Source organism: Carassius carassius, chromosome 10 (genome assembly GCF_963082965.1).
Source record: "Carassius carassius chromosome 10, fCarCar2.1, whole genome shotgun sequence".
Lineage (NCBI taxonomy): Eukaryota > Metazoa > Chordata > Actinopteri > Cypriniformes > Cyprinidae > Carassius > Carassius carassius.
Window position 1 is genome coordinate 898,419 of NC_081764.1, and position 11,391 is coordinate 909,809.

The 11,391-nt window shown below is 34.2% G+C and overlaps 1 protein-coding gene across 1 annotated transcript in view; it reads left to right on the forward strand.

Moving 5' to 3' along the window:
- Positions 1-11,072, forward strand: part of LOC132152262 (zinc finger E-box-binding homeobox 1-like) — a 38,353-nt gene extending 27,281 nt beyond the window's left edge. Inside the window, exons 3-8 of the mRNA XM_059561073.1 lie at positions 2,381-2,563; positions 4,977-5,125; positions 5,195-5,303; positions 6,072-7,138; positions 9,604-9,787; positions 10,717-11,072. Of these exons, the coding sequence (XP_059417056.1) occupies positions 2,381-2,563; positions 4,977-5,125; positions 5,195-5,303; positions 6,072-7,138; positions 9,604-9,787; positions 10,717-11,072 (2,048 nt within the window). The remainder of the gene's footprint in view (positions 1-2,380; positions 2,564-4,976; positions 5,126-5,194; positions 5,304-6,071; positions 7,139-9,603; positions 9,788-10,716) is intronic.
- The last annotated feature ends 319 nt before the right edge of the window (positions 11,073-11,391 follow it).

Genomic DNA, 11,391 nt, shown 5'->3' on the forward strand with positions numbered 1-11,391 from the left:
AGTCAACATTCAGACTTTAAGAAAGAAATTGAGAATTCTGACATTATAATACTACAGGAAACATGGAATGTTAAAGATTTGTCCACTGGCTGTCCGATTGGATTTAGGGAAATAGTTGTCCCATCGACGAAAATAAGAGGGGTGACTCAGGGCAGAGAGTCAGGGGGGATGCTGATATGGTACAGAGCACACCTCATAGACTCAATCACAGCTGTACAAGTCGGAAAATTTAACATTTGGTTAAAAATCCAAAAAGACATTGTCTCCACAGACCGTCCCATATTCTTGTGTGCTATATACCTTCCCCCAGCTGAGTCCCCCTATTACAGCGAAGAAACCTTCTCCATCCTGCAGGATGAGATCTGCCATTTCCAGACTAAAGGGAATGTGTTAATGTGTGGCGATCTAAATGCCAGAACTGGAAATCAACCAGACTTTGTCAACACACAGGGAGACAAATATATCACAAACACCAGCCACTCTCTGCCCTCATACCAACTAAGAAACAATTATGACAAATTAACAAACAAGAGTGGGAAAAGCCTTCTAGAGCTCTGTCGGCCACTGGGCCTGTATATCGTGAACGGTCGCACACGGGGAGACTCTTTCGGTTGTTATACCTTTAATTCTTTCTTGGGCAACAGTACTGTAGATCACTTCATCACAGACATTGACCCAGTGCATCTCAGAGCATTCACAGTCAGGCCTCAAACACCTCTGTCAGACCATATTTTTTATTTAATAATGTGGTCATGTGACAAAAATGTAGCAAAGTATGCAGTATTCAATGAGTGACTACATTGAAAGATTAAATTGACATCAACCTAAAGTGACATTAAAACCCTTTGTTCTCACCCTAGATCTGGTCCATACTAAGTACAAAAATGTAAAATGCAAAAAAAAATATATATATATTAATAATGACCAGATGTTATTCTTAAAATTGAGGTCATGTACTATTCCACATATCATTTGTCAGGAAATAGCAGTATGTATACTTAAGTGTGCAGTATTCAATATGTAGTATGCTAGGATTTGATTCTGAACAGCCTAAAGTGGCATTAAAACCCAGTTTTAGTGTTTATCTCACCTTCTGCATTTGTATCAGGAAGCTTTGAAACTGTGCCAAAGATGAGTGAACGGCCTACATTCATGTCATCTTCACACAAGACATACGTGACGCATTTAAGAGAAATTATCAGCATGAATGTAATGAGTCTGATCTCACTGAGTAAGCGTTTTCAGTCAAAACTGCTGCGTTCATCAAGCCTCGTAATATTTCCTCACATCAAACGTCCTCCTCTGAAATCAAGACTGAGCGTGTGAGTGTTTCCCTTCTGTTCGGCGGAGATCAAACACGCAGGGTTCGCCTACAACACACTATTTACGGCTCTGAGGCGCGCGGACTCTTCCACGGCCACATGAGAGAAAGAGAGAGCTGGAAAACCCAGGCCAACATCTGCAAACATTTGAGAACTCGTCCTGAGTCGCTGGCATCCCTCCTCACTCGCTTCTGCTTGTATTTTAGTCTTATTGGTTTCAAGGGAGGTTTTCTGCAACATTCGAGCCATTTTCTCTTCAAGCTGAAGCATCCTTTAGATTTCATTAAAGAGAATCACACAGCATCACAAACACGCAACATCTGTAATCTAAATGAATTTCAGCAGGCTTAAAACTATACTAAAGTCAAACAGCATTTACTGGATATTTATCTTATGTTTACACTTACACATTTTTAGATTTTAATCTGGACTAATCACATCAGCTCAGAAAAGATATCGGTTGAAAAGGTTTTTATAATTTTTTAATTCTTTGTTTTTATTTTTATGTTTTATGCATTTGTTGTGATTATTTTGGTTTATTAAAAAAATTAATTAATTAATAAATATATATATATATATATATAATATTTATGTATAGTTATTTTTATGTTTTATGCATTTGTTGTGATTATTTTGATTATTTGTGATTATTGTGATTATTTATATTATTGAAAAATATATATATAATCAACTTTTTAAATCTTTGCTTACTTTATATTTTTATTGTATTTTTTATTCCATGTATATATTTTTTATTGCAAACATATTACTTTAAACACTGACTTGATGTAAAGTTGAAATGAAAAGAAGCATGAATTGAATTTGGACTAAATAAAAGCATGTCTTTATGGCGTAATATATCACAAAATATCATAAAAAAATAGTAAATTTATTTAATATTTAAAAGACATTTAAAACATTTTAAAAAGTTTATATTTTACATTTAAATAGACATGATATTAGCTGCAATTGCAGTATATTTACCATCTTTAGATGAGAGTAAATGTTGTAAGATGTTTATCTTTTCTACCTGTTTCTGTAACGCGTGTCTCTTTCAGGTCAGACTGACGCTCGAGTGATGGACGGCGCGCCGCATTTCGACACCGTGGTGCAGCTGAGGAAAGTATCGCGCCTGCAACAGCACAACGGAGTCGTGAGCTCGTACCATTTAGACGACGCTCAGGGCGAGATGTCGCCCGTCTGCTGTTCACCAGGAGAACACGAGTCACCCGAGGGCAAAGGTCAACTAGTAGTGCTTGTCATTAATTATTTTTTTTTCGTTTAAAATGTTTCATGGGGTGCAGTTGGAATCATAAAATGGTTTTTCCATCAGTATTTAGATTGGAAGGGGCGTGTCTTCAGTGCAAACACCCACTGCCATGATTGGCTGCCATCTTTGCATATGAAATGAGCATTACTTGGTTTATTTGGGTTCTAATAGTGTTTTTTTTGCAATTTAAAATGTGATTTTTAAAACAAATTAAAAATTAAAACTTCTGTACAATGGAGAAAGACATGGATTATTACATGTCCACATACTTTTTTTTTTTTTTTCCCCAAAATAGGATGCATTGGCCATTATTGAGCTCTATAAACAATGTAATGTCTGTTTCATTTACTGGTAGCCAGAGGGCGCTATCAAACAGAAAATCCACATATGCATCATAGAAGTAATAGAGCTGATGACGTTCCAGGAGATCCCTGATATGGACAAAGGCACTGCTTTCGCTGTGACTGAATAATTAGGTTTTGAATAATGAAACATGTAGACGATAAACACTTGCCTGAGACAATATATAGTTTTTCTTAGTTCAAGCATCTCGGGTGTTTTCATCATGATTAAGTATAATCCATTGCTGATTGACACAGTTTATTTATTTATTTATTTTAAAGTGAAACACCATGATTCACAAGCACATATTGAACCGTGGATGTCGTAATCAATGGTTTGATATTATATTGTAGAATCCCTAGTTTTTACTCTATCAACCTCTTCTGTGTGTTAAGAACATTTTAATTATCCATTTCATGACCACTTTAAAGAAAAAATTCACCCAAAATGGATCATTCTGTCATTAATTTCTCACCCTCATCACAGCTAACAGGAAGCACTCTCTCAAGTTTCACTAACTTTATTATGCTTGATATTCATTTTCATAACACTGAGAAAAAACTTTCTTGGAACGTCAATATGATCTTATTTGTACTTGATAAACGTTCTTATTATGCTGAGAGAAATTGTTCTAAGAAAAACATTCTCAAAATTGTCTTCTGTAATTTGTAGTTAAACATTCAAGGAAATATTTTTGTAACTTTTAAATAACATTTTACCCAAAATAGGATGGATTGGCCATTATTGAGCTCTATAAACACATGTAATGTCATATTTTTATAAAATAAATTTAAAAACGTTCAAAGAACATTATATTTTGTTTAAAAAATACCGTTACAGCGTACATTTAAATGTTACAATCATTCAATGTTACATGGACATTTTAACATTCTTAGAAAATTAAAAATAAAAGTTCACATAACGTTACATTTTGGGTAAAAATAATGTGTGTACAATGTTGTAACAATCGTTTGTAAACTTTAGATAATGTTACAATCATGACAAGAAAACATTTTAATGTTTTTATAAAATGTAAAATAAACACTCAAATAACGTTATTTTGTGTAAAAAAATAACATTAGTAGAATGATGTAAGAATCATTTTTGTAAACTTTTAATAACGTTACAGTCACGATGAGAAAAATGTATGTCTTTGCGTTCTGTGACAATTTTAAATAAATTTTCAAATAATGTTACATTTGTATAAAAATAATGTTAGTAGAATGTTCTAAGAAATGTTTAAATAACATTACAATCAGAATTTTTATACAATAAAAAATAAACGTTCAAAAAACGTTATATTTTGTGTAAAAATAATGTTAGAAGAATAGTGTAAGAACCTTTAAATAATGTTAGAATCACAAAAAGAAAACTGGACATTGTTACATTCATACACAACTAATAACAAACATTTAAACAACAACATTTTGGGTGAAAATAACATTGTTAGAATGTTTTTGTAACCTTCAAATAATGTTCTAATCATGACAAGAAAAATTTACGTTACCATTTTTAGAAAACAAATGCTACATGTGGATAAAAATAACGTTAGTAGAACATTCTAAGAAATGTTTCTTTAACCTTTAAATAACATTAAAATCAGCAAGAAAGCTATGACATTTTAACGTTCTTAGAATACTAAAAATAAAAGTTCACATAATGTTACATTTTGGGTTAAAGTAATGCTTGTACAATGTTGTAACAATCGTTTTTAGAACCTTTAGATAATGTTACAATCACAACAAGAAAACTAGACATGTTAATGAGTTTTGAAAATGTTAAATAAACGTTCAAATAACGTTATATCTTAGGTGAAAGTAACATCAATAGAATGTTGTAAGAAACATTTTTGTAACCTTTAAATAATGGTATACTTGCGACAACAAAACTGGACATTTGAACGATTGAAACATTAAACCTAAATTTGTTCCCTGGGATGTCAAACCTGTTTGAATTCTTTCTTTCTAATGTGAAACTGAATTCTGACTGTTTCTCCATGTAGAGATTGACTGGAATCTCTGATTTCTCTTTCGGGTGTACAGACGGTGTACAGGCGTCTCTGCGGGAACATGTGAAGTTCTGTCAGGACAGGGATGGAGGAGACAGTGTGTGTCCTCTGTGTGGATACAGTACACCGCATCGCGCTCAGATGGAGCATCACTTAACCCTCCACAGCCAGACAAACCAAAAGGTACTGACATCCGATCAAACCAGACGCATACAGAAACACAACATGCTGATCATTGCACGTCTGTTCCAGAGCCCCATGTCCGAGTCCGGTTTGGAAAACAGGAAGTTCAAGTGTAATCAGTGTGGAAAGGCTTTTAAATACAAGCATCACCTCAAAGAGCACCTGCGCATTCACAGCGGTAAGAGATTCGCTTCAAGCAATGTGGATTCAAACGATACTGCAAAAGGAATCTCGCCAAGAAATGCCCAAGTCATATTCCACCCTAAATGATGTTGCCTAAAAAAGAATGTCCCAGAAAAACATATGTATTTTTTAAAGTAATGTAAATGACCCTGAAGTAATGAAAATGTCCAAAAAAGTATTTTTAAAGTATCGAAAATTACCCTAATTGCCTAAAAATATAATGTAAAAAAATTACCCTGTCCAGACACTAACTATTTATTTATTTATGTTAGGGGGTTACATTTATTGTCATAATAATAATAATGCATAATTCAAGATATTTAATAATAAATCGTAAGTAAATAAATAGTTCAAATAAAACGATACATAGTTGAAATAGGAGTGAAATGTGTGGAAATCAATTTCTGCCACATTAGAAAAACAAATTGTTTTGAAAGCATTCATGCTTTGGTAAATAACAATTGACACAAGTCAGATTTACAACATTAAAAACTGAAATTATGAAATGCTAAGCCACACAGGGGGGAAACATCATGTTTTATCAAATCTTAAACATAGAGAAGAAGTCCAAATTACGACATAAAAAGTTGCATGATAATAATTTCAACTTTTTTAATAATCATGGCATGATTTTGAGGCTGAATTGGGCTTCCATAGGAAACGTGACCAGAACATTCCTCGACAGATTCATCATGAATTCCTCAAATAAAAACACACCTCATGCAAAAGTCGATGATGTTAAATGTCTGTGTTTCTCCCGCAGGTGAGAAGCCGTACGAATGCTCGAGCTGTAAGAAGCGTTTCAGTCACTCGGGCTCCTACAGCTCACACCTCAGCAGTAAGAAGTGCCTTAGCGGCGGCACGCTGGGAAACGGAGCTCATTATAACGGGTACCTCTTCCCGTCGCCCACATCGCCCCCTGCTGTCGGCGGGAGGAACAGCAGCCGAGGGAAGAGATCTCTGTATGGGCCGCTGGCTCAGTTCCCCCTAGAGTCGTCTGTTCCCGTCCTGAGCCGGTCGTGGGACCCGGCGGAGGATCTGGCACTCAGGGCGGGCGTGTTTAAGGGCACCACGCTGCTGCCGCTGCTACAGTCACGCAGCAAATTCGAGCATCTGCTGCAGGAGATGCTGCGGAGGGAGGTGGGAGATGAGAAACAAGCAAAGAACAACCCTCGGGCGAACAATGACACCCAGACGTCGCCCACCACCAATCACTCGCCCTATAGAGAGCTCTCGCCACCACAGCGAACATCCTGGCATTCTGTGCCACAGCAGATCCTCGTGCCTTTACCGCCCCCAGCGCAGCTGGATAACTGCTGGCCGAGCGAAGAAAGCGTTAGTCCGATGTCACCCGCTTTACCTGAACGCCAGCATCTGATTGGCTTGCGCTTCGGCTCTCCTCCAAGGGTGGACCCGTCAATCAACACATCACCACGGCAACCAAACCATATTCAAAGCGAGCCTTTAGATTTGTCAATTCCTAAACTGCATTCGGTCAATGTCGCACCGCGAAATCCGGCGTGTAACGGCTACTCGCTGCACCACGACAGACGCGACGACGAGGGCGTGTTCACGAGACTGACTCCACCCTCCCAGCTGCATGTGGGCGGGGCTTATGCGGCGTCGCCGCTGTTCAGCAGCACATTGTTCAGCAGCTTCCCGGTCTTAAATCACATGATCCCTACCGGTCTGGGACACAACACTCTGACATCACTTCCTCTCACGCCAACCTCGCCAAATACGGGCTTCCTGTCTCCAGTGGCGTATATGGTGGAGGCGGAGTCAGAATCAATGCTGAAGAGAATACAACAGGAAAAACATTCAATCATGGTAAGAACACACTCAAAATAAAGTCTCCTGCAAGAAATATGATATTCGGTTTATGTCTAATAAATTTTTTTTATGTATAATAAAATATTAAATCTTTTTTTTTTTATTATAACAAAAGTTTTCTAAATGTGCATAGTAAAAATATAAACATGAATAATTGTATTATTAAAAAAATATTGTAAATATGTGTAAAAAAATCTTTAAATATATTTATTATAACAAATAATATTCTAAATATGTATCATAAAATGTAAAAAATGAAATGAAATTCATTATAACAAAAGTTTATTTTAAATATAATAAAATATAATAATGTGATGTTCATTATAACAAAAAAAATTCTTAATATGTGTAACAAAAAATGTAAATACATTTGTTTTCTTTTTATTTATTATACAATTAACAAAAGCAAAAAAGCTCTCTAACACTAGCTTGCTCTATTCTTTTCCTATTCTATCTGTTTTCCTTTTATTTAATATATAATAATAATAATAATAATAAATATTTCTTTTTTTATAAAAGCATCTGCTAAATGTAATGTAAATAGCATAATATTCTAAATATGTATAATTAAATATAAAAACATGATATTGGTTATGACAAAAATGTATTTTAAATACATGCAATAAAATATAAAAATTAAATTGTAAAAAATGTACCAGTCTAACACCTTGACAATAATGGTTTCCTGTCCTGTGTAGATATATTTCCTGTAGGTTTTTTTTTTTATACTCATTTGATAAACATTTTTGGTTTATTTTATTGCAAGGAAATGACTTTTAAATGTTTACCAAACTGACTGTTTTATTGCTTTTATTGATTGCGTGTTTCACAAAACACACTACTTTACAGAAAATCGTGATGTTATTAATATCTTAATATTTTCATGCTTTATAGTAGCATTCAGACAATACCGTTTAATTAATCTTTTTAAACTTACATTTAACATGGTGGTTTTGACTCATAAAGTTATTGCATTAGTTAATTGCAATAATGGTTTATTTACCAGTTATTTAATACCTTTTAATGTATTAAAAAAATTTTTTGCTAATACAATATCAGCTTTAATCTTAAATTTTCTTACTTAGTAAGCAAAGCAAATTAAATGATATTAGAATGAGAAAGACCGATTTTGCACTCTTAGTCATAAAAGCAGAATATGAATCGTTTACTATTTATAAACACACGCACATAATGCAAGAGTGCATCATATTGCAGCAGCCGCGCCGCGCCGCATCCCTGCGCTCTGAAGATGAATGATTTCCTCTGCTTGAGCTGTAAACAAACACGCCACGCTCAGGGAAACTCCCTGCACTTCAAGTCAAAGGGCAGAGAGCGCGGCTCTGTTTCCACACGCATGCACACTCATATCTGCACTCACACAATCTCTCAACGCTGACATACTGGAGATCTCAAATATGCAACAGCATTTTTTTTTTTTTTCATTTTTTTTTTTTTTCTCACTCCTTTTCATTTACAATCTATTAATTTGCTTAATAATGCTGTGATTATTTATTTTATTTTTCTCTCTCTCTCTCCTTTTCTTTTACAATCTGTTTATTTGCTAAATAATATATTATTTATTTTATTTTGTATTATTTCCATTTATTTTATTTTTCTCACTCCTTTTCTTTTACAATCTCTTCATTTGCTTGAAAATATTGTGATTTATTTTTTATTATTTTTATTTATATTAGCAAACTGAAATTTGTTATAGCATTTGTATATCATTGCTCTTTTGTTGATTTTGATACTTCTATTGTTCTCCTTATTTGCAAGTGGCTTTCGATACAATTTTTATGTTATGCCAAAAATCATTAGGATATTAAGTAAAGATCATGTTCCATGAAGATATTTAGTAAATTTCTTACTTTAAATATATCAAAACTTCATTTTTGATTAGTAATATGCATTGCTAAGAACTTCATTTGAACAACTTTAAAGATGATTTTCTCAATATTTAGATTTTTTTGCTCCCTCAGATAGTTGTATCTCAGACAGATATTGTCCTCCGAACAAACCACACATCACTGGAGAGATGATTTATTCAGCTTTAGGTTGATGTATGAATCTCAATTTCGAAAAAGTGACACTTAAGTGTTTCCCTGTATTAAATTGTAATACAACAATTAATTTACAATTAAATTTGCAGTGTGAAGTTATATTGCATTACCACTACTTCAAACTGTTTTTTATTATACGTGTAGCTTTTATGTTCTTATATTAATCAATAAGTTGCATGGAAATCGTAATTTATGTTCTATTTAAATTAATTGCAATATTTCAGAGGACTTCAAAACAGTTGAAAATAGTGAACCGTGTCTCGAAATATTCCCTACGCTCATATTCACATGTATTTTAATCTACGATCTTGATTTCTTAAAAATGTAAATGAAGGCTGATGTTGATGTTTGTGGTGAATGCTCAGGACACACTGATAATAACTGATGTGTGTCCAGCACCAGACTGAAGCGCTGAGCCGCGGCGCTCTGGAGTATCTGTGTCTGATGGATGATGGGATGGATGGAGAGATCGGTCCTGGGAGGAAGAGGCTGAGGAAGACGGAGGAAGGACTGTACGCCTGCGACATCTGCGACAAAACCTTCCAGAAGAGCAGCTCTCTGCTGCGCCATAAATATGAGCACACAGGTACAGTACAGCTGCATACTGTACATATCATCTGAGGACTATTATAGTCATTTAATGTTTATTTATATTGCATATTTATGTAATTATTGTATATAAATATATACAAATATATTGGGAAAGAAGTAGATTTTTATATAAAAATAATAAAAAATAATATATATATATATATATATATATATATTATAAGTATTGTATATAAATATATAGAAATAAAAAATAAAAAGTCCACTTTTATAAAAAATATAAAATAAATTGTGTGTGTATAGATAGATAGGTTATTGTATTTATTTAATATTTATTTATAAATATTGCATATTTATGTGTTCTAATAATACATAAAAATATATAGAAATAAAAACATCAAGCACATTTTTATAAAAATATTAACAAATATAATTTGTTGATGATTATATTTATTAATATTGCATATTTAGGTGTATGTATGTATATATATATATATATGTGTGTGTGTGTGTGTGTTATTATTGTATATAAATGTATAGAAATAAAAAGTAAATTAATTTGTATAAAATATTTAAAATATTTGTGTATTATATATATATATATACATACATATAAACTTACAATTATGATATTTTACAAAGTATAGTCTTGTGTTGTATACTGTATTTGGTAAATCTCCTATCATAAATATATCATTTTTGATTAGTAATATATATAATTTTCTCAATATTTCGCTCAGATTCCAGATTTTCAAATAGTTGCATCTCAGACAAATATTGTATCTCCGAACAAACCACACATCACTGGAGAGATCATTTATTCAGCTTCAGATCATGCATACATCTCAGTTCTCAAAACGTTGACTGGTTTAGTGTTCCAGAGTCACATACAGTGTCTATATTCATATATAATGATCACAAATCCTGTATTAGATAAGAGCTACTCTTTCTTCTCGCCCCGTGCAGGGAAGAGACCTCACGAGTGTCAGATCTGTAAGAAGGCGTTCAAACACAAGCATCATCTGATTGAACACAGCCGGCTGCACTCCGGAGAGAAGCCGTATCAGTGCGACAAGTGCGGCAAACGCTTCTCGCACTCGGGCTCGTACTCGCAGCACATGAACCACCGCTACGCCTTCTGCAGCCGCGACAGCGACCCGGACGCCGATCCCCACCAGAGCCCCATCACAGAGCCACACGACTGCAGCTCGGAGGACGAGAACACACTCCGCACAAACACTTATGAGAGAGACGAGCCCACAGACGGAGAGCAGAGTCCCGAGGGAGACCAGACGGTCCTTCAGTGCTCACCAAAGATGTGAAACTGAGCCGTCCTCTTTAGTGCTCCAGCTGTGACGCACACATGATCCAGAGCGCTTCAATCAATGCCAAGCATCTCAGAAAACCTGCCTCAGTCATACTTCACATCCAAATAACAACACAAATTAAATATACAACATATTTAGAAGTCAAATCTCATTATTGTAATGCACATATGTAAATGTCATATACATTACAATCTGAAATGGTTTCGAAAGGAGGCCTTTTCTTTTCTTTATGCGAAATAGAATTACAAAAAAATGAATTCTTCTAAGAAAATGTCAAATTTCACAAAAAAAATCATAAAAATAAATAAATTTG